Source organism: Diachasma alloeum, unplaced genomic scaffold (assembly GCF_001412515.2).
Source record: "Diachasma alloeum isolate Michigan unplaced genomic scaffold, Dall2.0 Dall_scaffold_00180, whole genome shotgun sequence".
Taxonomy (NCBI): Eukaryota; Metazoa; Arthropoda; class Insecta; order Hymenoptera; family Braconidae; genus Diachasma; species Diachasma alloeum.
Window position 1 is genome coordinate 3,366,352 of NW_021680346.1, and position 26,760 is coordinate 3,393,111.

The following is a 26,760-nucleotide window of genomic DNA, read 5'->3' on the forward strand; positions in this document are numbered from 1 at the left end:
CCCCCTCAACCTAAATCTATCAACGTCTATTTGAATATTGATAACATCTACTAACACAATTTCCTAGGCCGCCGGATTCGCCTGAAAATACAACTTACACCTAAATTACACTGGGGTTTCAGGGCTGTCCCAATCCTCCGCGTCTTGTCGCGACAGTCGACCGTCAAGGGTCTCCCGAATAACAAGACTCACGGAATCGTCGCTGCAGTTATTAATAAAATTATCGCAATTGTCACCGGTGTGAGGCGCCCTTTTGACGCCCAGCGCAGAGCACGAGATTTGGTGACGACTTAAATCTGCATTTCCACCTGTTTGAGGCTTTGAATTAAACGAATGAACATTTATGGGCGAGGAAACTTGAGATACAAGTGGAGTCGACTCGTCGTCACTCTCGTCATTCTGCGCGTTGAGATCATTAATCACAATATTCGATAGTTCGTCTGAATCCTGCGGATTTTCTGGTGATGGAAGTGTCACATTTATCTCGATGCTGTCGATTTTCTCGTCAATACGAGACATCGAGGGCCTCGCGGACCTCCCACTCAACGAAGTGTTGCTGTTGCTATTAGTTATGAGGCTTTTGGTGATGGTTTTCTGGGAAGAATTGTCGTCACTGGGTCGCGGTCCGCGGGAGGCTCTCGGCGATGATGGAGGCGACGTCAGGATAGACCGAGGCCGATTTTTCGGTTTATCTTTACGACCTGGCGCGTCTGACTCGATGCTCTGTTGGGAGGCGACACTTCTCTGGGAGTTGGTGCGTTGCAGGTGCACGAGGGAGTCGTGGGAGCTTTCGTCAGAGCTCTCTGGCTCGTCTGGAACTGGCGCCCAGTGGAATATCGGGGACGGCTGGAGGAGGACGTAGTCCGTGTCTGGGGCTCGGCTGATGCTCAGGGATCGCGGACGATCTGCTCCTGGAACAGAATTATTGGCGATGGTTTTGGAAAGTGCTGAAACGAAATCAACAGCGACGGGATTTTTGAAACTGTTTAAGTTGATTTAGGTGAGTTTGCGAGGCATATCTCCGAATCTGAGGGAGATAACGAAATTTTTGTAATTACCTTTTTTGGAGAGCGGATTCGGGGCTACAAAAAAGGTCATGACAAGGTTTTTGATATCTCACGTAGATTTCGAGATATTCATTGAAAACCGAGGAATCAACATCAACTTGACTTGTTTTATCACTTCGCTAGTGAAATGGGTCAACTTTATTTTCATTCTACTTTCGAGGCAAGTTTTCTGTTGGACTTTTGTCAAAAATTGGATTAGGTTTGGGTAATTCTATTGAACGAGAAAATATATTTCGAGGTTTTCGTACAACTTATTCTATTGGAATTTATTGCTCGCTATGAATTTTTTGTTTTTTTGTCATTGCATTTTTTTACTCATTGGGAAAATTCAAGCTGAGAAATTTCTAGAGAAATTATTTCTGTAAAATATTTTTTTTCTATAAAATATTTTCCATTGACAATCTGTGCCTCAAAAAACACGTGAAAAACTAATGGAATTTTCAATGGAAATTCAATAGAAGGTTCTGGTTAGTTCTGTAAATTTTTTTTGTACGTGGAAGACTACACTGTCTGAAATTTTTTGAGAGAAGTAAACGCTGTTTACAGATAATTGAGGTCCAATGATAGCTGCAATTGTCAAACTCATTGTAAAAATGGAGCATTACATTTGATTGAATTTTCAACAGATTGAAAATTTAAATTAATAGTTGCTTAAACTTTCAATAATGCACTGTCATTGAGACTGAAAATTGATATTTCATTGGATGTTCAAGGAATTGAGTATTTACCACGCACGAAAAAATTTAATAGAAAAACCTATCGAATTCGTTAGAAAATTCTATTAAATTTCTATTAAACCAACTCTTAGTTTTAGGCTGATTCTATTGACATGTTCAATAGAGAAAATTTAATAGAAAAAGTTGACAGAACTCGATTTTTCCATATAACTCATTCTTTTCATATATTTTCTATAGAATTTGCTCGACTCAAATTTTCTAACGAACATTTCAATAGAATTGGCCAAAAACTAATAGAACAGTTCAATAAAAATTCAAATTAAATTTTCTGACGAATTCGATAGGTTTTTCTATTGAATTTTTTCGTCCGTGACTAACAGCATGTTTGAAAATTTCATAAAAAATTTCCAACAATGTAGCTAATTTCAATCTGGTTTTGGCTTTAACGCATATAGAATGATTTTGTAAGACCTTGCTTTTCTGGTTCTTATTCTTTTTTATAAAAAAAGATTCGTACAATAATTTTCAGGCTTAATTTTGAGGGTTTTTAAAGTTTTTAAGGTTCAAAATTGTGAATTTTTTGTTGGGCAAAATGATAGGTGCAAAATCATTTTTTACTAAAATTTTTCGTATCTACCTTAGATTGAGAAATATCCAACAAAAACTGACTCTTGTCTCATTTTATTTGAAAACTTGGTTAGTGGAATGAATATACAGTCTCCAATATCTTCAATTTTTCGAATTAAATTTGATAAAACCAAATCATTTGTTTCGGAGATATCGAAGATTCAAGACCATTTTTGCCTCACCCTCTCCAATCCAAATCTTTTCATAATTTCATCGTATTTATTTCCTGTATTTATTGCAGTGCAAATACTTTTTGCAAAGTGATTACGTTGATTTTTACCAGCTGAATGACCTGCCCTGACATCTGAAAAAACATCAACAAAACGAACAATACACACTACTGGTTACAATCTGCATTTCAATTACGAAGTGGTGGAAAGTAACAGAATAGAACAGAACGATTAAATTCTCACCTCCTCATACCACATTAAATATTCAATCATCTTCCTTATGAGTGACTTAGGAATAACATTCAATAATTTTTTAAATATAAAATTTACTCAGCAGTTATTGAATCATGGACTAATAACTTTTTTTCGAAGGCACTCATTCTGGAGATAATTCCATATTCAACAAAAGTAGAATATTCGACCTGAAATTTTACAAGTCAATGTAAACATTCCACACATTTTTAATCACTGCGTTATCTTGATAACGAACCACTCTAGGAGGAAATGTCAACACTCGGTTTGTTGGAAATTCCATCCACCACAAAAATTATTTTTCACATTTTCTCCTCAAACCACGCGTTATCGAGATAATTTCATTTTTGTCAAGAACAGAATGTTTGACTTGCAAAACCAAATCGAATTCCCACGTCTCCTTAATCGTTCAATTATCTCGACAACGAGTGACTCCAGAAAAAATTGTCAAAAGACTTTTTTGTTTCAAATTTACTCAGCTACAAAAAAGAGCTTATGATGTTTTTTTCTAAAACCATTGGTTCCCGAGATAAATCCACAATTGACAAAAATTTAAAGATTGACTCATTGATTCATAACACAAACTCTACAGAATAAATTGTACAATATTCATGATTCTTTCAATGTCACCGTTTATTGTAAGAATTCAGGTTCAATTGATATAACAATTTTTCCTACTTAATGTATTTCTGAATTTAATCATCTTTGGTCTCTTTCTCTCTATTGAATACTATTTATACATTAGGGTAAGGTTTGCTGGTTACACGTGGAGAATAACAGGTTCTTGAGGTGTCCAATCGCATATATTTACAGACAGCTGCACATTATATTAGGGGTTCACACGTGTAATTAAGATCCAGTGATGAATGGATTATACGTGAATATTCTGAGATCATTGATAGATGAAGTGGCAAACATAACAGGTCAACAATTCTATGGAAAAATGTCAAGGGAACTTTTTTTTGAAGCTGAGAAAGTTCTCTGCAAAAAAATGTATCTTGAAATTTAACTCAGAAATCGCTTGTTATTGAGATAATAACGGTTTTGATGGAAATATTTTATTTCTAGATATGACGATTGAATGAAAAATCTTGGACAAGTATTTTTTCATATTCTGTATTATCCCCGGACTATTTTACTCGGTCAAACCTTAGATGTTTTCTCTCTATACGAGGGAAACAATTAAATAATTAACAATGCACAAATTAAAAAATTCGGAGGCACACGGACTCGAACTCAGGTGGGGTATGATCCCACATCTCCAGTTTGCCGAACTGGTGCTCTGCCAATTACCGGCCCAAGTACCAGTTTCTGGTATATACCGGTCGAAATAACGTCTCTCATTGTAAAGTACTTTTCCACTTTCATAAACAATGAGAAAGTCATAAGCTACAGGTAATTGGAAACGTTTGCACTAACTTATTGTGACCTCCCATCCAATTTTTATATTTCATCATTTCATTTTTACATCATCATTGAGCGGCGCTGAATGCATTTTACCTGAATATTCTGAGATCATTAATGAGTGAAGTTGCAAAAGGTAACGTGTCAAGAATTTCATTTAATTCTTCTATAATTATTTGGACTATGGGCGATTCTGTGGGGAAATGGCAAAGAAACTTTTTTTGAAGCTGAGAAAATTCTCTACAACAAAAATGTGTCTTGAAATTTAACTCAGAAATCGCTTGTTATTGAGATAATGGCGGTTTTGATTGAGATTTTTTTATTGCTAGACATGAAGATTGAATGAGAAATCTTGGACACGCATTTTTTCATTTTGATAAATAATAAATAATTGATAAGCTACAGGCAATTAGAACCGTCTACCTTACGATTTCCCATCCAATTTTCAGATTTCGTCATTTCATTTTGACAAATGTAGGAAAGATCCATGTATCATAATCATTGAGCGTCGATGAATGCATTTTACCTGAATGTTCTGAGATTATTAATGAGTGAAATGGCAAAACGTAACATGTCTAGAATTTCATTCAATAGTTCTATAATTATTTCCACTCGATTTATACCATTCACAAAGATGTTAACATCGCGATTTAACGCGATCGCAGTTATTTCGGAAAGCCCCGTTCGATTTGTAATCATTTGGACTATCGGAAAATGCGAAGAGAACGTCTTTCATATCTGAGAAAGTTCTCTACAAAAAATGGCCCTTGAAATTGTACTAAAAACGTAATATCTCAGAGAAATTAATCTCTACTAATTGCCCAATTAATAAAAAATTGAGCAATTCTAATAGGGAAAGTGAAGAGAATTTTTTTGGTATCTGAAAAAATTCTCCGCAAGAAAATGGACCTCAAAATTTCACTCCACAACCACTCGTCATTGAGATGATGAGGGCTTTGACTGAATTCTTTTATCGCTAAGTATGAAGATTCAATGAAAAATTGTGGACAAGCATTTTTTCACTTTGATCAATAATGAAAAATTGATAAGCCACAGACAATTAGAAACGTCTGCATTATGACTTCCCATCCAGTTTTCATATTTCATCATTTCATTTTGACAAATGTAGGAAATATCCAGGCATCATAATCAGTGAGCGTCGATGAATGCATTTTACCTGAATATTCTCAGATCATTGATGTGTGAAGTGGCAAAACGTAATATATCTAGAATTTCATTCAATAGTTCTATAATTATTTCAACTCAATTTATACCATTCACAAAGCTGTTAACATCACGATTTAAGCGCCGTTCGATTTGTAATCATTTGGACTATCGGAAAATGCGAAGAAAACTTCTTTTGTATCCGAGAAAATTCTCTTAAAAAAAATGGCCCTTGAAATTTCACTCTACACGCACTGGTCATCGAGATTATTAGGATTTTCACTGAAGTCTTTTATCGCTAGATAAGATAGAAGATTGAATAGGAAACCTTCAACAAATACTTTAATTTTAATGAATAATTAAAAATTGATAAGCTACATGCGAAAAAATCTGCATTATGACTTCCAGTCCAACTTTCATACTTCATTCAACAAAAAAAAATCATGCAACAACTCTTTCTATTACGCTTTACCACTCCATTTATTGGATTGCATTATTAACAAGACGACAGTTTCATAATAATGTAATAAACATTCTCCAAACCAAGACATTTTCAACTCATTACATTACATATTTGGTAATACTTCACTCTTCATTTATATACATGAGAACATATTTCCATACTCGAATGATTTTCATCCATGTATGAGGCAATAGTCAATAAAAATACACGGACGAAAAAATTTAATAGAAAAACCTATCGAATTCGTTAGAAAATTCTATTGAATTTCTAATGAACTGTTCTATTAGTTTTTGGCCGATTCTACTGAAATGTTCAATAGAAAATATTCAGTAAAATAGTCAATAGAATTCAATTTTTCTGTATAACTTATTCTATTGAGATATTTTCTATAGAATTTCCTCGGCTAAAATTTTCCAAGTTTTTTCTTTTGATTTTCTTTATGAGAAGAAAAGAAAAATAGAATGAAAAAGCTTAGAAAATTTGAGTCGAGCAAATTCTATAGAAAATATATGAAAAGAATAGGTTATATAGAAAAATCGAATTCTGTTGACTTTTTCTATTGAATGTTTTCTATTCAACATGTCAATAGAATCAGCTAAAAAGTAATAGAAAGTTTAATAGAAATTCAATAGAATTTTATAACGAATTCGATAGATTTTTCTATTGAATTTTTTCGTGCGTGTAGTACAAGAAACTAGAACATATGGCACATAAATACGGAAGAAAAACAACAGATCATTTTTCCAAGTGATGAATTGGTAAAACGAGAAAAATTATTTCCCCCTGAAATCAGTGTTCATCAGTTGAAGATGAGAATTAGTGTGAAGAAAGTGTTCATAAACACTTCGTTCTAATGTTTTCCAGTTTCAGGGATAAAGTTGAGTCGTTTTATAATTTTTTACCACTTCACCACTGAATTAAATGGAGGCAGGTATTTCGAATATTGATAGCATCTTCTTCGTAATCACATCTAAATATTGTCGAAAGCAACTTTGGCAATTATCTCAGCATTTTGATAATCGATATGTAATTATTGACTAGCAATGTGTGCCGTACTCGATGTCGATGTCAGGGCTTTGGTCAGACTTCGGTGGTTCTTCAACAATAACCAGAGGCAGTGTAAGCGGAAGAGAAGTGGGCTCACCTGCTAGTGAGTCTGGCTGGATGGCAGACGGTGAGGGAACGTCTAAAACATCCTCGCATGCCTCTTCATTCAGCGTTTGCAGAGCTCCGCAGATCATCTGCTCTTCCAATGTTACCTAGCAGAATACATTCGTTCAACTCTTGTACTATTTTTTTTTTCATGAATATAATCATTATCTGAACAATAATGACAGTGACAATAATTTCATCTTGAGGAAATTAGGTTTTGAATGTTTTCTGGTGGATTTAGAGAGAATAAACAAATTCGACACTTCCTAATGAAACAAGGGTATCTCAGAATTCCCTACAAACTCATCTATCTCAATTTTCCGGGGAAAACTCATGTAACTCAGACGAAATAAAAAAATACTTATCTCAGTAACTCTGATTAAATACTGTGCAAGTGGTACTCATTTAATATGTATAATTCCTAGAGAATTCAGCAATTCTTTTATTTTATTCCCATTCCTCAAACTTCACGATACTCCCATACAACTTAAATTCATGCATCTGTCAAAAGCATGAAAACGTAAGTGTTTGAGAATTAATTCCATGTGGCACGTGCCAATCAAGATGTCAAAACAGATACCTTCGATACCTTTGAATTATTCTGATCGTACGAGGCGTAGTTATGCACGTAAGTCCTGGAAAAAATAAAATTCTTTTGCCGAAAAAAACTGGCTACTCTCACTCTCAATGTCTTTTCCTTGTATACGTATTTTTATTCCGAGTCCTAGAATTCCATATATGACCGTTCCAAAACTTCACTGCACTCGTTTCAGGAGATGATTTCAATTTTCCTATTGATAAATTCTGAATTGATGATCTACCCACTCAGTTCTCCCGTTGAATTCTTGATGCGATCACTCCCCTCGTCCCTCCCATTTATTTTATTAATTCTCTGACATGAATCTCTCAACATATTATAAATTCACAATATGTCGGCTAAATCGGTTAAACACTATTTAATCAGCGTTCACGAAATAATTTTTTTCTGATTTCATTTGAGGTGGATGAGTTTTCCCCAGAAAATTCAGATAGATTAGTTTTATAGGGAATTCTGAGATACCCTTTTTTTAAAAATAAAAATGAAGTATTTCTGTTTTATCAGGAAGTGTCGAATTATGCACTCAGAGAAAAAAATTGTTATACCGAAAAATTATATGTTCCCCTGGAGGGATCTTTTGTCGTGTTGAATCAATTAACTTGTGGACAAAGAAGAAAGTTTCCACCAAAACATGATAATTTTCGTTGTAGTAATTGTTCTCGTGAGACATTTATAGGTCTTTCGGGTAAATACATTCATTCTACAGAGAATTATATACGGCTCTGGTTTTATCAAGTGAATGCTATTGAGTAGTATATATCTTTGTCCAATAAATACTTATAATTTCCATGGAACAAATGATAATTTCAAGAGGAAACAACAATTTTCTTGCCGAAAACTGTGTTATTGGCAAAGCTAAATAATTTCGAGGGGACAATTTTTTGGGGAAAAAAATATTCTGTCCTCGTCAATGTATTCTTTCTATAGTATAAACCTATGGAGTTTTCTCAGATCAAATGATTGTCGTACGATAGATTATATTTTTTCCTGCCAAAAGTTCGAATGCTTCTAGGGATATTTCTGATGATCACGACAAAAATTTAATTTTTGTGAAAGATATTAAATTTTCTTCTATCAAGTTGATTAATTTTCCTCAAGTAAATCTGTTCCACTCCATCAAATATTCTCACGTGGAACATTCTCAAGTTCAGAAAATTGATAGCTTTGTTAATTCGTCACCGAATTGATCTATTTGTTTATTATTTACAATTAGAAGAAAATAAATTCTCAAACGAGTCTTGTTTGGAAGAAAAAACGCAAGACAAAAATAATGTAAAAAATGTGCGATTTTTTTCTGTTCAACCAAGACTTGGTTGAGAAAATACCGTTTTTTTCTCTCAATGTATATCTGTAAAATTTTGAATGTCTTGTATGATTAAAGAAATGATTTTCAAGCCCAATTTCTATCACTCACCTGAAACTGTTCAGCGTGCCAGGTGGCAATGAATGCACATGAACAAAAGTGTTTATTGTATCGGGACGTGACAGTAAAATAGAAAATTAGAAATTAAGGGGTTACCCTCCTCGCTGGAGCAGAGGACACAGCGAGCGACTTTTGATACATGATGGGACATGTTAAAAAGTAGAAAACATTATGACTACAATCGATTTTACCTCGCGAATCAACGAAAAACAACGTTGTTCAGTTTTATTTTTAGAATCGTCCAAGTGTCTCAGTTTTCATCCGCTCGACATTTTTGCTCCGATAAGTCCTTAGCTCTAACGAGGACCTTTTAATTTCACCGTGGTCCCTCCTTAAGGTATTTATGGCGTGGTCAGAGGGTTGAAAAAAACTCGAGAAATTGATGATTTTTTTTAAATATAGCCAGACAGCCTAGGAGAATGGGTGAAACAGGATTTTTTTCTAAAAAATGCATTTTAACACGGCCTCTCCTGAGAATTCGGAAAGAAAATATTAATAATAGAAAAAGTCACCATTTTCTGAAATTTCGCACTTATCGCTAGCATAAAAAAAATAATCCGAGTGGCCTCGGAGAATTGTCTAGAAGGGGTAATTCAAAAACTCATGAAAAGAAGGAATTCTGCGTGCGCAACTTGGAATAGCGGCAACTTCGAGGTTACAAATCGCGGAGGGGTAAGCGCGGCAAATACGAATGGAGTTGTGATCATACATTTCGTTACAAGGAACATAACAGCTGAGTGAATCAGTGCTGCCAACTTGTACCTCGAACGGCACGACGTTGTCACTTTTTCTATCCATATTAATTATTTTCCAATTATCCAAAAGACAAGCTAGAAAAATAAAAGAAGGCTTGAAATATGTGGGAAAAAATAGAAAAGTTATTAAAAAAATATTTCGTACCCAAAGGTGGTCGAAATAGATTGAAAATTTGTAATTGAAATATCGTTTTTTTGTTCAGCGATTGGTTTTCTGCGAGAGAACCTCCTACATGCCCACTTCGCCATAAATCCCTTAATTAAGCAGTCACCAATAAAGCAGTTGAAATGATTTGTGATGTACCTGTTTCTCCATGACGGAGTGCTTAGCTTGATCGCGTCTGGAAGGCCCATCAGTTCTGCTGGTAGATTTCTCCTTATCGTTGTGGATAGAACCACGTTGAATATTTCCGTGAGACTCCACTCTTTGATCTTTGTGAGAACCGTGCTCATTACCAACAGTGAAACGAACACTGCGGGAACCCTCATCCTGAGTTCCAGTCAGTATTTTCAGTTCATGTTCTCGTAATGTTGTCACCAGCATACGGAAGAGTTCCCAATCACCGAAAGTCATTTTCAGTACCTGGATATCAAATGCTTCATTGCAGGGTTTTATAATACAGCAGATCCATGTTCAATATTTTAATTCATGATTGTAGAAAAATTATCTAAACTCGTTTTTAATTCTATTGTAAACAAATTTAATTTTGTCATAGGTTTTTTATAAAGAAAGCGTTGAATTTTTTCCTTAAATTTTCTAGAATGATTCAAATGATTTAAATAGAAATTTTCTATTTGATAGAGTTTTTCTGTATTTTATTTATTCAATTTCCATTCTAAATTTCGCATTTTTCCCGCACACGCATCATTTTGAAATAGAAATGTTCGACAGAAGAAAAAATCTTGAAGTCAACAGATTTGGATTGATATTTAGACTTTATGGGAGTATTTTTGTGACAGAATTCTGCTGATTCTTTACATCTTACGGACGTTTAGGTATTTTTATTTTGTTCAGTTTTATCTTCAATCATTCATTTATATTTTGGAAAAAATTTGTCGGAATATAACCAGAAATAACTAAATTATGAAATCGATTCAACAATAATATGACTGTTTTGTTTTAATTTGGTTTTTGGTTGTTAAAACAATTTTTTTTAGCAGAATAAATATTGCCCTGATAAAGAGCCCCTTGGAGATTCAAAACGTTGGTAAAGTTGAACAAAATGGTTTTTAATTTCTTCAATGGAAGTTTTTGAATTCATACCGCTTGTTGGACCATTTTTGGCTGGGCGAAATTAAGGAAACAGAACAATGTGAATTGAAACAGAACTGCTTACCTCCTTCAACTCCGACATCTCGCAATACAGCAGCACCTTCCCGTTGACATTATTCTCCCTAATAATATTCCTATAAGTCTCCACATTCCTGGGATTCAACTCTTCAATCCTCCCAAGAAGATTGCAAATATCTTGAACCGACGCTTTGGACAGTCTCACATCAAGCAATTCCGATGGTAATGAACTAGTCGCCGATGGAACCTTCGGCTGATACCCCGGCACCCAGTTATAAACTGGTGGTATAATCGGCCAGGGATTCAAAGCCGGATGATTAGGAATTGAAGGAATCGGCGAATGGAGAATACCAGAGCCCTGAAGACTGGGAGCTTTCGTCAGCTTCCCATGACGATTCGCCAGAGTCCCCGAGGCCACAGCACTTCCCTGCCAAGGATTATTCAACAACAGTCCCCCATTATTGAGCAAAATACTCTGATGGAGGGGATCCTCCTCGATGCCCTGCTGCTCCTCCTTAATCTTCTTCTTGATGTAAGGATCCAAATTAATGGTAAACGGCAGGAAGATTTTCATATCGCTGACCAGAAGACTCGACCGATGGAACGTCAGAAAGACATCTAGCTTCCGCTCATCCCGATCCATCTCCAGCAATGGTTGTACATCCTTCAACACCGGAATCTGGGGCCTAACTTTATCGTAAAGTGTCTTCAGCGACGTCGAATCATCGTAGTTCTCCTCATACATATCGTAATACAGAATCAACCACGACGTCCTGAACGGCCACTGCTCAGTGATGTTGATCCAACTGGCTAGATGATACCAGTTGAAATCAATTTGGAATGCCTTCAACAGCCGCCCAGTCACATAAACAACGTTCATTAAACGCCTCATGCTCCTTGGATTAACGTCACTAAAATAATCATCAGTCAAAAGCATCTTATTGAGATCTTGCGCTCCTCCCAAACGGTTCAAATTGCTGCCGATGCTGGAAGCTATAGACTCACTCAGACGCATCTTGCGACTGCCTTTTCTACTTGGTGGCTTTAGCTTCTCATTGCTGTTCATAATGACGCTAGACTCTGTACTTAATCGTCTGTTAGATATCGAATGCTGAATGGTTGCACTTGTGGTCGCGTAGTTGTCATCACCACACGCGGATTCATAATTCCAGGAGCCACCAGTCTTCTTACTGACGAATTGAGCTGTCTGCTGGGCGACTTTAACCTTCCTCAAGCCACTGTTCTGAAGGTAGAAGGGTAGATGCACCATGTTTCGGAGGTAGTCATGCCCTCCGATATTCGATTCTGCGAATATGCGACGGCTGTTGAGCTCAACTGCTTTAGCTATTATGTGAGGATCTATGGCTAGGATGATGAGGAAAGGGCAGTGATTGTCGCTGAAGAGCGCTTGCATGGCGTCGAGAACTAGCAATACTTTGTCTTGTTCACAGCTGTCCAGTCCATCCACGATCAGTACTAGTCTGCTCTGTTGAGATGTAAAGCTGTCTAGGCACTTGACCATTTCCGTCATCATGTGGACTTCGGCTCTTAACGTTTGAATGAACCCTTCGCTCTTCAGGGAATCTAATTTGGCTATAGTTCGATGAAGATGACGTCTTTGAGAGAATAGTAATGAGTGGAAGATTCTGCTCCATGTGTAGAGATTGGCGATTATGCTGAAGGCTAGGATGAGACCAACGGTGCCCATTATTATGTACGCCGTTACAGGGTCTATGATGGATTCTTCAGGTTTTGGGGGCAATAGCGGAATTGAATCGTTCAGACTTGATGAGTTCGTGTTGATGGTAGGTACAGGTCTTGGCTTATGATAAGGATCCAATAAATATATTGTTAATGTGGAGATGCCAATGAGCAGACTTAGGAAGCAGAATTCGAATATGACGATGTAAGGCAGACAGCAGAGGTGTCTCCACGTCCATGAAGTAGTAGATTTGACCGGTTTCGGTCGGAATGCACGGTACAACCGTGTGGCAAGGGATCCGAAATCATTTTCGATGGAATCGTACAAGGACCCGACCATCTGAACAACAGCATTTTCACCTGCTGCTGTCGTTCCAACTCTGGTCTGATCCGTGAAGTAGAATTTTATGGGTTGTATAGTGGTTGTTATTTCAGACGGGTCAGTACTGATTCTCCCGCCCGGTGGATGACAGAATATGATTTGCAGCAAGAGCTTGAAGGAATTCAGTTTCTTAGTTAAGGCTACAGTGACGTTGTACGGCCAGTACCAGTCGTACTTCTTGTTGGCGTACCACACGAGGATCAGACAAACGTAGACAGTGCAGAAGAGAGCACCACCGAAGACCACGCCGACGATCCAAGACTGCAAAGCAAGCCCTAACATAACTCCAAGAAACAATGATACGTGACTTGTCGAACAAAACAAGAGGGATGAGAACTGAAAAGTCGGGTCGATCCACTGTCTCGCGAAGTTCTTCATCTCCTCTCGTAATTTGTTCAACAGGAATGACTTGCCAGACCCCCATTTCGCGTAGAGACCGAGCGTGATCGGTGTTGATAATGACGGTTCACTGAGAATATCAGCAAGCGCACTGCTGTAAAGATCGTACCCGAGCATATTCTCATTGTCTTCATTAGTATTCAACCTTCTAGCTCCAAAAATTTGTCCTAATATTGTCTTCGGGTGTTTTATATCAATATTGTAAGGCGTCTCGCCCTGCCGATTTGGACGATACAGCAGCTGACTGTTCTTTGGATTCCGTAGAAGGATCTCAACGATAGCCTTCGATCGCGCACGCATGGCGATGTGTAGGACACTATCACCTTTCTTATCAGTTGCCGATACTTTCGCTTTCTTGTCCAGTAGTAGCTGGACAATCTCAGCGTTTCGTGATCTCACAGCTCGTAGTAAGGGAGTATCCCCATCCTTTGTCGCAATCTCGAGATCGGGATTGGCATTTAGAAGCATTTTTAGGATCGCTAAATTGCCCTTTTCTACAGCAATGTAGGTTGCTGTCTTCTTGTCCTTCCCAGCTACGTCAACATCGACGTATTTCTTCAACAAAGCTTCTACAACACTTCGATGACCGCCCTTCACCGCATGGATGAGATTCGTATCGCCATTACGATCCTGAATATTTATGTATGCACCAGCGTTCAACAGAGCGCTGACTATTTCATGGTAGCCTTCACGAGAAGCTATGGCCAAAGCTGTATTCCCGTCTTTATCAAGAGCATTTACGTTTGGTTTGTGCTCTAGGAGAAGCATAACCGTGTCGACATGGTTCCCTAGGGTCGCAACGATGAGAGCCGTCCAGGAATACATCCCTGCGGTGTCGACATTAGCCCCAGCTTTCAACAAAACATCGACAATCTCAAGGTTTCCTTTACGAGAGGCCCATACGAGCGCAGTTGTTCCGTATTTATCTCCAACATTGACTTTAGCTCCATAGGCAATGAGTTCTCTGACGATGTCTATGTACCCACGACCTGACGCCCAAAGCAATGAGGAGATATGGTAGTTGCCGTGAGCATGGACATCAGCACCGCGAGACAATAGGAATTTCACGGTGACGAGTCTTCCTTTGTAGGTTGCCCACATCAGGGCTGTCCATCCTCCCATGTCTCTGTGTTCTAGGTCTGCGCCATGATCCAGCAGTTCCAGACATACGTCTGTGTGTCCCTCCTTCGCTGCGCAGAGGAGTGCAGTCCAATTGTCTGCATCCTCAGCGTTGACGTCTGCTCCGTGGTTGATGAGTTCTCGGACGAATTGGATTTTACCTTTGGAGGAGGCATATATGAGTGCTGTACTGCCATTCTGCAAGGTGTACAATGGTTTGGATGATGATGAATTAGTTGCGGGTGATCTCAACTGGATAGTGAGATGGGGCAAATTGGAGTTGGGAGGACTCGAAGGAGTGATTCAAAGATTGCTATCTTGGAATTCAAATTAGACTAGTTTGTTGGCGCGCTTCCGTGAGAATAGGCGATTGAGATCATAGAGTCGATCAGGAGTGTAACAAGCTTTCGAGATATTTGGGATGTTAGATTTGATATTTGTGTGAGACAACTTACGAGAAAGGACGTCTCGATACGTGTGCGCCTTTCAAATAAGGATTTATTGAAAGTTGAATTAAGTACTTTTTGAACCACAACGTTGAATTAGATCTATTTGATTTCGAATTCTGAGAAATACCTTTCTGAACCCCTGAAGAACGGCCGACGTTAGATGGCAATAGCGAGTTGAGGTTCGCTCCATCGTATCGACGCCATACGTCAGGGGTTGACCATTCTACCAGATTCTACCTAGACCTACCAGATGCTGCCATTACGAAATGTTTTCTTTGCAATGGGCAGCTTGAATACGATCCATTTTGCCCCTTCCCTTCATAATTACAATAATAAACTGACCTCATCACGATCATCAATGGCAATACGTTTGATTTCAAGAAATCCTTGAAGACCTTGAAGATTATCTTCAGCGATGTAGGTGGCAAGAGACCGGTAGCAGAGTGACACCATGGAGTCTGTACGATGTAGTGTCTAAAAATACATAACACAACATTTCAATAAACAACGATAGCGTCGCACAGAATGTGTGACGTAAGTGCTATGTCTTCTTAAATGTATTCACATAGCACTTAGGTTCCTTCGTTTTCGTGTGGACGTCTGAAGTGTAAATATGAACGAAAATTGCATCAATGAAACATCAATCCTCGGTATATTACTTTGGACAATTTGTTTCTTTTTCATTGACAACAAAAACATACAGCTGTTGAGTTACTAAAACTGCGGAAATAAGCGATCACACGGTTCATCCACGATATTATTGGAGAATACATTGTTCCCGAAGAGTTTAAAATATTCGGTCACTAAAACTCTTGGCAATATGAAGACAGTTCGGTCCTCTTCACATCGACTGCAAATCTTTCCGGTACACTTTCTTATAAACGGAATAAGCAACACAGTACAATGAACATCCACACTGATTCGCAAATGAAAAATAAATGGTCACTTGTGTAAACGCAACTCCAGTGGAGCTGGCCGGATTTGTTGAATGCAATAATGTTATCAGAAGCACATCCTCGATTAGATATACTTCTGTTTTCACCGTCGGTGTTTTTAAATGATTGAAACCACAGGTAAATGAGCGAATCTTCACCTATATGTAAAGTAATATCATCAGTAGCAAAGTTGTGAAATATGACCAAATGGCTCAATTTTTTTACGCCCCATTAAATGTTGAATTATCTTCGTAATAAGTGAATGCAAAAGCAAACTTGAGAAAAGTTTTTATGAGGTAGTTCCGTGACTATGGGATCCTAGAATCACTAATACTTGAGGAAAATATGCAATTTTGAAAGAAGTTCACAGCGACTTATGACGATTAACTTACTGAGAAATTTATAACAGAAGATCCTCTAAGTATATAAAATATATAAAATTAATATTCCTTGGAAACGCGCTCGGATCATCTCAGACAAATACATGAAAATATTTAAAACTGTTATCCGTAAAAATTAATTAGTAGATTAATTCATTAGGCATTCCACTCAAGTCAAAAGCGTTATTCCGAGTCTTCATTCCTGTTATGACTTCATAGTTCTCAATCATCATGACACGATGAAAGCCGTCACATTCGTCACACGTGAAAAACTAATCACTTGCGAGTTTTGTTCACCAAAGCTGAATTTCCGCACAGCACAACCATCATCACCATTCAGATCAGGGTTAGTTTCCACCAATTCATAGCGCAACTTTACCCAAGAGTGCGGTTGCGGCATGTGTAGACGTATGAAGGGTAGCAAGGACTTGCGTCGGCAAGCGAGGAGGCAAAGTTCTTCGCGTGTGCTCATACTGCATCTAGCCGCGTGAAATCTTGTCTGACAGGCGTCTCGGTTCACGTCTATTGTCATGAGGCTTTTTGCTAGATCAGAGGAGACTCCTAGGAGACTCGGACCTAGACTGGAGTCAATCACGGTGTCCGCGATGCTTCTCCGTCGTCTCTGATTCCTGTGAGCATTCTTGAGGAATTCAGATGTTGGTGAGAGGGGAGTCATCGGACTATCATCATGCCTTTCACGAGTGGTCTTGAATAGATTTGAATCGTCTTTTGAGTTGCTATTGATCTCTAGACGTAATCTTCTTTCAACTCGAGTGACCTGCAGTACTGACGGTGCAGGAAACTTGGCGACAGAATTATCCTTGAGCGGAAGAAATCCCAGATAATTACGGTTCTTTTGTTCGATGGGTATTCCATTCAGCTCAGCGAGTCTAATGTTCTTGTTACTATTATGATCTACGGTTGAATCATTGCAGGAATAACTGACATGGTCTACTGATTTGACTTCATCAGGCGTTTCCTTTTCTTCTTTCATGTTCATTTGTGAAACTAAAGATGCCTTGTTGGTCATGATGATGTTCGCCGTGGCTTATGCTGTAGATTTCTCACAGATGTTTGGACTGCAGGCTAAGTGATATTTAAGAGAATCAATCAATTCCCCCGTCGAAAAGACGAGTTGGATAAAATCGTTGGTAATAACAAGAAGGTTTCAAACAATCGCGTATTTTATTGCCAACTTACAGTTGCTAAACGTGTTAAATCTTCATGAACATAAAAAAAGAGATTTTTTCCCGAAGCATTTCATTGTTGAAGATTTTTTAATACTAATGCAAATAGTGACGCCGCGGGGAATTTTACGAGGCAATACTTTGGACAGATGGTCTCGGTCTCAATGAACATGAAAATCTTTGGTCTCGTCCTTGTCTCAAAATAGGCAGTGATGATTCCGAGTCAATTTATCTCATCTCGGTCTTAAGTTTTTGGTGTTTTAATGTAAAATCTCAGTTTTTAATATAAAATCTCTAAAGTACTGTCTCGTGATGTCTCGTAAAGTCTCTCGGGGCATCACTAAATGGGAACAACAAATAACCTTGACCTGGCTATTTAAATCTCTGATCCTCAATCTCCTCGCTTTCGAAATTGAATCGTTTCGGCAAGCGTGATATCACCCAAACATTGATCGGTTATCATTGATAAATATTTGAATCGCCTCAATTAGACATTCTGATTATCATCGTATGACGTCTGTTTTACGTATCTCAGTCTCCGAGCGTGTGACGATCATACTTCCGATACTATATCACGAATTAACCCCTCAACATTATTTCATAAATGTATCGTTAGAAATGCTATCACTGATATTCTGTATCTCAGTCGTACATCGACCACACCTACGTTTGGACGATGCACGTTTGGACGATGGAAACAATGTCAGCACTGTGTTCATAGTGATTGCAAAGACAATGACTAGTCAAGTTTAAGAATTGAAACGATAGTCTATTTCTCCCAGACGTTATTCGGGCTAATGGGCGGTGGATTGGACTCGTGTGATTGCTCCATTCCCCTTCGGCTCACGTATGAAACCTCGTGCAAGCTATAATCTAATGTTTGTCGACCCCATAACACAATACTAGGATATTATCAGAGCTTGGTGTGGCCAACATTCCATTTTTTCGAATGAATATCTTTGATGAATTTCAGTAATGAAGTGGTACATGTAGATAATTTCTTAACGACATGAAATAAAAATGATCAAACATGTCTGGCGAGCAGATACCGACTAATGAGTTGATTTTTTGATATGGAAATTTTTCGGCTTGAATTTTTTCATAAGAAAATATTTTCCTAGAACAAGTTGTATAGAAAAATCAAGATCTATCGAACATTTTTATTTAAAAAATAGCACAAGTTTCCGATAGAATTTTCTAATGCATTCCACGGAGAGAAATTTTCTAGAAAAATTCTAGTAGGGGTACTGGAAAAAATCACAATCCACCGACTGTGAAAAATTCTAGTGCTGTTAAGGTAAAATTTCTGAGGATTTCTGTGAAATTTTCACAGAAATAAGGGAAAAAATTCACGTTTTCCCCAATAAAATTTCTAGTGCCGGCATGGGTTTTTTTCCTGGCCGTTACTTTTGCGCCTCTTTTCCCGTGCTAGCACAATTTTTCTAAAAAATTTCTCTCCGTGTAGCTAGTCAATTCTATTGGATTTCTATTGGAAATGAAAAATGATCAGGGGAAACTATTTCACAGAAAAAATGAATAGAATTTGATATTTGCACACAACTTATTCTATTGAGATGATTTCTGTTGAAATTCCTGCCTAAATTTCCAGTTTTTTTGCACTCCATTTTTGTTCGTCTTTCATTTAAAAAAATCATGCAAACGACTTATAAAATTTCTGAATAGAGTAAGTTCCAGAGAAAAATTAAATTCTCTTGATTTTTTTTTCTACAAAAAAGTTTCTATTGAAAAAAAAAAACGCGTAGAGAAGAATTTCTAAAAGAAGTTAAACAGAATTTTCTAGAGAATGCGCTCATTTTTCAATGAAATTTTTCCCATGTGTGCACTTAATTAATTTCACCACTTTGTTACTTAGTTCCATGAAAATAATAATGCAAGTAACTAACCCGAGATAAATGCCCAAGTTTCAACATTTTTGGGGACTTGAATGGATGTTATCTTTGAACTAATAGACATCTAAACCAAAAATTCTCTACTTTTTCAAAACAAATAGTTATTGAGTTCAATCATCAGGAATACGATTGACGATGAAGAATCGAAAAAATTGCGCGTGCCGTCTTCAGCCGTACTTCACTAACACTGATAATCAACTGAGCACAAGAACCGAGGCGAATGAAAACTCACTATATATACCTATCTCATTCCAGTGATGTATGGTATTCTGAAAGCTAATATTTACTTGGAATAGTATTGAGGGTGTTTCACTGGCGCTTGCTCCATATTGTGGATCAACATTCACATGTTTATGTTCTCGTTTATATTTTACATTGGCATTGAATTGTTGTGTGCACCCCAAACATGATATTTCTTCATACGAGCTGGTGATAATGCATAGAACTGCTGTATCTAATCTGTTGTCAAACGCGTGGTGTTTACTATCTGTGCCTCACGCCTGTGGATTTCAATTGGAGTGTCATATAACTCAATTGAGACTGCTCTCTGATGCTATTCAATTCAGTAGTGGAATCAGGAAATTGTAACGGTGGAATGCATCAATTTTTCTCATTTTAATCGGGCATGTGTTATTTCAATGATGAGTGGTTATAGATAGAATGTCGAAGACATTCTTATGAGGCATTCAGTTCGATACAAAAACCATTGGGAAATTGCTTTAGTCGCAGCATACATTTTTGTTAACAAAGTAGCAATTTGGTTCCGAATGAAATTTCTGTGATAATGTATTAATTAAATGATTCGTTTAATTTAACATTGGCCCAATGTCGGCAGCCAATATTGCCCCAATGTTGGCAGCCAGCATTACCTTAACGTTGGCATCCAACATTGCCTTAACGCTGACAGCCAACATTACCCCAACATTGGTAGATGATGCAATCAAACTTATGATCAATCTCGGTCAAGATAGCATTAGAAAGAATATTTTAAATCACAATTGATTTAATTTAAACAGTTATTTATTCAGTTATCAGAAAACAGTTTCTATTATTTCTTTACGGAAACGAATGTACGATTAAAAAATTGAATATTCACGTTTTACATTTTCGCTACTGAATCCAAATGCAGTTGCAGCAGATAATGATTGCATGGATTACATTCAGGTTTCCGTCAACTACAGTAAATATTATAGAAGAGGATAAACGTGTAAGAAAAATATGAAGACGTAATTGTCGGAGAGAATGCCATATTAAAATCTCGCAATAGCGTTAAGCGCGGCATCTCCGGAAAAATCGGAGTTTAACATTCTTATCGCCGTCCCTATCTCATCGCGAGGGAATCCACTAATTAATCCTCCAAATATTATTCAGTCAATAAACCCACTGATATCAATGGAAAATTTCTGATAAGTGATCTTCAGCACTTGGAATACTGATCACTCGTTTTATATTCGAACTGAAATAACATGGTCATGTAAACTACAACAGCTGAACGGAATTGTATTGAGCCAAACCCATAAACGATAATTACTTATCTCCTACTCTTTTGACCCAATTGAGAAGAACAAGCATGACTCAGGGCATATAAACAAATTAAAGCATTCATCGCTATTTATTAATCTTGCGCTCAGAAAGAAAAGAGAATATAATTTAAAACTTTCAATTTTCAGAGAACAATCTGTTTTAAAGTAGCTCTACCCTTGCGGTAAATTCAAAGATTATGGAAAACTGCAAAAAAAATGCAGAAAACTCGATTAGATTCGGAATTCTATTTTTTTTCTTAATTTAATTGTCGTTTTGGTTTTTCAAAAGAGAAATGTTTAAAAATCAGCATTTAACCCAGTGTCTTATGTGAAAATCAACATTTCCATTGTAATCAAAGATTAAAATCTGAACTTTTTTTCATTAGATGTGAAAAAATCAAGAATTTTTTTGACACTTCATAAGAAAATAACCCACCGTTTTGCAGACAAGTTTCATTATCTATTTATAAGAGGGAAATGGTTGAAAAAATATCAATATTTTGCGAAATTTAATTGAGATAATACTGATTGAGTACGAATTTTTTCAAATTTTTTCCGTGCAATTTAGTTGAAAAATTTAAAAACTTTTTTTTTTATCGTTATTTTACATCGCTTCGACCCGGTTAGGGTATACTGCATACCATTCTACCCGGCCGGGATTTGAACTCGAAATCTTTCGCATGTGAGGCAACGAACTTACCCAGTGCGCCAAGCCACCGGGCAATTTAAAAACTGAAAATATCCAAAAGTACAGCATAGCCTGGCCGAAGGGTAGAGCTACTTTAAATTATCAAAAATGAAAAATCTCGTGCTTAACATTCAAAGACTATCCTGAGATGAAATAATTTCGTAGCAAAAATAGATTCAGTTTTTCCATAAAATTGTGAGCAGGTTTATAGAATGATAAGTACAGACGTAGAGCAAAACTGAGTTTTCTTTTTTAGAAATTAAAAAATGGTGAGTAGAGAGTAAGTTGTAGGTGAACTTGTTTTCAAGTTGGATTGACTTGTCGAATGATGAACGATGAATGATTGAATGATGATGAGTCTTGAAAGTGTGCGGTATTTAAGGATGTAATTGGTCGCAAATTTGGAGAAGGGATAAGTGAGTCCTGACTTCCTATTGGTTCGGCGTCGTAAGTTTTCGGCGATGGATCGTGTTTGGCTAGGTAATGTCATTTCTAGCACTATATATTCATTTATGTTGCGCCGTGCAATAAGTCGACTTTATCGCACGCTGCGCTTCGCGCAGCCTGCTCAAAACTCGACTTCTGCACGACTTGACATAAAATATTATAGAGCACTCGGTAATAAATTTCGTTTTCAACGAATGTGTGTACAGACCTCGCCTTCGGCTCGGCCTGTAAACTACACATTCGTTGAAAACGAAATTTGTGCCCTTGTACTCTAATGTACTATTTCCGTACCGATCTTCACTTTTTCTCGTCCAGGGATTGATATTGGCTCTTCCCCAAACTAGTAAAACTGAAAATCAATAATAAAACTGTCAATCATATAACGATAACCAACAAAATTAATTGTTTAAATGAATCCAATTGTGATTTAAAATATTCTTCCTAATGCCGTCTTCGGAGTGATTGCATCGTCTGTTGTTAAAAAATTTTATTTTGAAACCAATACTCAGGGAAAGGTAAAAAATTTGAAGGTTCGAATTTGGAATGTTGGCTCCCAACGTTAAGGTAACGCTAGCTGCTAATATTGGACCAATGTTGAATTCAATGAATCATTGAATTCACTTTAAAAACATTGTCATAGAAATTGCATTTAGAAGCAAATTACTAATTTGTTACTTTAGTTCAAACAAGATTTATTGTAACAAGTCCATTTTTCCCGCAATGTGAATACCTTGTTGCTTCTAGTCCAAAGAGATCGCAAAACCTCTTGACACGCGTGGAGGGATCCATATGAAGTCCATCTGTTTGACAAGGGAGAGAACGAGGAAGAGGAACGACCTAGGAGACTAGACGTTTCACTCCTATCAGATGTCGAGTCAAAAAGAGTGAAAAGTTTCACACGCATAGTTCACGATAACCACCACATTCAATAGTTCAGACATTGTTAGACTTGACATTCCATTGAGAATACAAATTGTTCCTTTGGTTGATGCCTCAGGGACACACGAACTTGGCGTGATGAATGGAATCTTCACTCTTCGTATTAATAAGATGTATTCGAAGCTTAATGGACACTAATAGTATTCTATAACGGCTATGATGCTCTCGCGTTGTTCGACACTATTCGGGGGGCTTCACTTATTAACTGTTTTGCAATACTACTGAATTCAATCCGCGATGAAAGTGTGACAATAACTCGTCATGGAAGGAACCTTTCGATAGCCACGGTGACGGCGGTACTGAAAGATATCGGTAGTCACTGAAAGATAGCTGCTGGGAAAAAAGAATCGAAGAGGAAATTTTTTTATTTTAGATAAGGACTCCAATGATAAAGAGGAATATGTTCCAAAGGGACGCGTGAATATTGACAACTTCCGATATGAAATGCAGATCAATCAATATCTTCTTGTTAATTTTCCTGAACTTAGTAGTGATGGGGTGAGACGCAATAGAACAAGTTGAATTTAACATCTTGTTGTGTACTGAAGCATCTTTATAATGAACTAAATGAATCATCTTTGAGATGACTAAATGAATTATTTCCACGAAAAATGTCGGGAGACAGGTTTCATCTGAAATGTTTTCATCAGTAAGGGAATTCTATTGACATTGCCTCCTAAAATCAACATTCATTGATTTTTATCTATCGAATGAAATATATTCTGTGAAAAAATCATACTCCAATGATAAAGAGGAATATGTTCCAAAGGGACGAGTGAATATTGACAACTTCCGATATGAAATGCAGATCAATCCATATCTTCTTGTTAATTTTTCTGAACTTAGTAGTGATGGGGTGAGACGCAATAGAACAAGTTGAATTTAACATCTTGTTGTGTACTGAAGCATCTTTATAATGAACTAAATGAATCATCTTTGAGATGACTAAATGAATTATTTCCATGAAGTGTCGGGAGACAGGTTTCATTTGGAAATTTTTTCATCAGTAAGGGAATTCTATTGACATTGCCTCCTAAAATCAACATTCATTGACTTTTATCTATCAAATAAAATATATTCTGTGAAAAAATCACACGGCAAAATTCCTGAATTGTCAATAAAAATCGGCAAAAAAAATGTTTCTATGGAATTCTAAAAAAAAAATCTTAATCGACAGATCATAGAATTGTCCAGAAAATGTACAAGATTTTCTATCAGAATTCTCCGTGTGTGTAATTTTTCATTTATTTTGTTTATGTTGTTTTCTTCCTGAAAATTGTATCATCACCAAAAGATGACATTTTTCTCATGAAGAATGATCGTCAACGGACATAATATAACCATTAGAGTGTAATATATACCAAGATTTTACTTTCGATCAAAAGGCCAATCAAAAAAATATGGGCAACATGTCGAATCGAAAATGAGAACTCGAACATGATGGACATCTTGAACAAATGGAGAAAATAAGGCGGTTTTCATGAGTACAATCGTCTTACGTTTAATTTTTATGAATCCCGCCTAAGAAGCAAAAGAGAATTGAATACCATTCTATGAAACATGAATAAACGAATCATAATTATCCAAATCATTTAGGTCAGAGGAAAATAGAATAATTCTACTTTCTTAATATTGCGTTCACTAAGGCTTTCTTCGAACAAAATTGATTAGAATTAATAACTAGAATTATGAGATTATTTCGCATTTTTGACGTTAAGGATCGGAGAATCTGAATGCAATATAGTGAAAATGATGATCAATTTTTTCACTTTGAACAAATAATATTAATATCCAAAGACAAAATTTCTGATATGAATAAAAATAACCTGTGACTCAATCTTCCAAATTAAGTTTTAATTTTTAATTCGGTGATGAAAACACGAGATGAAAATATTTTAAGCACGGAATTATATTGATGAGATGAACAACAGATTAATTGAATTACCGTGTGAACTAACTAAAAATTGATAATGTGGGCACGCACTTTTATCAGAGTATCAACAAACATTGAATTCCAGAAGCTCACACTCTAGAAGGAATTGAATTGTAATTATGCTTAAAATCTTATTCAGTGAGCATAGGAATTAGAACACAAGCAAATCATTTATTGTCATATGAAAATTCAACAGTTGATAAATTACGATATGAAAGTAATATCGAATCTAACAGAGAAAAGGGCATAATGAAAGAGCAACAACATTAAGGATTACAGCAAAGCGCTAGTAATCCCCCAAATTTCTATAATTACCGTAATCGCCTCTTCATCCGAGAACAACCACGTTCTGGGATCAGGCAGCCACGCATTCATGACTCTCCGGTTATACTTCAATCCCGAAATTCATGAACATGATAACGCAACTTGTCAAAGAATACCCGCGACCGAGAACTAACAACAGACTGATGTATGAACAGCCCATACGAACTGTGTCATTTACGTTCTCCATCTGTGGTCATAAATTCACATCTTGTCTTTTATCCAATCGATTCTTCAGCCTTTCAGAACCATTTAAAAAAAGAGAATAGGGGGAGCAAGGCGGAAACGTCTTTGATCGTTAATAACTCAACATTGACAGAGGAATTCACCGAATCTTACGTCATTTACATGTTTATGAGAGGATTCGAAAACGAATTTACTGGAAATTTCGTCAGTTTTTTGAGCGTCTTTTGGCGAAATATTCAAAGAAAATATTTGATAGAAAAATTCGAAGGGTTCTAATTCTTTTATCCAATGTACTTCACAAAAATTTTTCATATAGAATGTAAACAGAGACTCTGTCCTCTCCAATGCACCAAGCTGGTACTGCTCTGAATTTGTTATTTATTCGTTACCCTCATGTAGATATTTTCAACGATTCAATGGACTCTCTAGTGAATAAGGCATATGAAACTGCAAAAACTTATTACTGACGTCACATACAACAATTACGACCTTTTTGCTTTTTATGTTTACTATCTAGATCTCTTCCATTTGCCGCCAGACATTGATATTAACCTCGTTTGTGCCGTACCTCTCACATTTATTATCTGGTGCGAATATGTAAACCGCGAAGCGTTTATTACTTCCATACCAATTCGATATGTAATTGGGTTCGACTGTCTTGACTTAAATGAACAAATAAATGAAAAATAAAAATAAATGAACTTCCTTTTCAATTCTTTCAATTCAATTCTCAAAGATGAATTTGTCTTTTTTTTTCTTGAAATTTTCATCTAAATTTTACGTACGACACAATTTAATAGAAAAATCAAGCGCTTTCTGTGAGAAATTCTACCCAAATTCTCTGAGAATTCTAGTAGAGTTCTCTTGGAATTATATTAAAACTTTCCATTTGTTTTTTGCGTCATTGTATCGAAATTTTTCAAAGTTGCTGTACATTTTTCAATAGATGTTTTTTGATAAAGAACAGTCTATAGACTTATACTTGAGTTATACTCAAGTCTATCGTTTATTGACTTTTATATGACTCGCTCTGATATAATTTTTTCTTCTTAATTTTATTATTAGAAATAAATGAAAATACAGGGGAAAAAACTTCGAAAATTTATGCTTAACAATTTCTATAAAAAAATCAAAATCTATTATTATTTTTCTATCTTCAATAGCACTGTTTAACAGAATTTTAACTGAACTCCAATCGAATTCTTCAATTTCATTGAA

The 26,760-nt window shown here is 36.5% G+C and overlaps 1 protein-coding gene and 1 long non-coding RNA gene across 4 annotated transcripts; one reads left to right on the plus strand and one right to left on the minus strand.

Moving 5' to 3' along the window:
* Nucleotides 1-29: 29 nt before the first annotated feature.
* On the minus strand, nucleotides 30-25,413 carry LOC107045260 (kinase D-interacting substrate of 220 kDa). Of its 3 annotated transcripts, none has more exons than XM_015267452.1 (7): nucleotides 25,351-25,413; nucleotides 15,436-15,567; nucleotides 11,090-14,842; nucleotides 10,057-10,335; nucleotides 8,989-8,994; nucleotides 6,969-7,083; nucleotides 30-911 (listed from the first exon to the last, which is right to left on the minus strand). In XM_015267452.1, the coding sequence occupies exons 1-7, from the start codon at nucleotides 25,408-25,410 to the stop codon at nucleotides 106-108; spliced, it is 5,151 nt and encodes a 1,716-aa protein (XP_015122938.1). In that variant the 5' UTR covers nucleotides 25,411-25,413; the 3' UTR covers nucleotides 30-105. The 3 variants fall into 3 exon arrangements, with proteins under 3 accessions (XP_015122938.1, XP_015122956.1, XP_015122947.1); XM_015267470.1 differs by lacking the exon at nucleotides 25,351-25,413 and adding an exon at nucleotides 19,500-19,662; XM_015267461.1 differs by lacking the exon at nucleotides 8,989-8,994.
* On the plus strand, nucleotides 754-7,360 carry LOC114841513. Its single transcript, XR_003783140.1, has 2 exons — nucleotides 754-1,000; nucleotides 6,866-7,360. It is a non-coding gene; the product is annotated as an uncharacterized LOC114841513 (long non-coding RNA).
* Nucleotides 25,414-26,760: the final 1,347 nt, after the last annotated feature.

Excerpts from the sequence above, each read along its gene's own strand:
- LOC107045260 (XM_015267452.1), bottom strand. The coding sequence starts at position 25,410 with ATGAATGCGTGGCTGCCTGATCCCAGAACGTGGTTGTTCTCGGATGAA. Across the intron at positions 14,843-15,435 it reads CCATTGATGATCGTGATGAG|AATGGCAGTACAGCACTCAT; the intron begins GTCAGTTTATTA and ends TACACCTTGCAG. Across the intron at positions 10,336-11,089 it reads AGATGTCGGAGTTGAAGGAG|GTACTGAAAATGACTTTCGG; the intron begins GTAAGCAGTTCT and ends TTTGATATCCAG.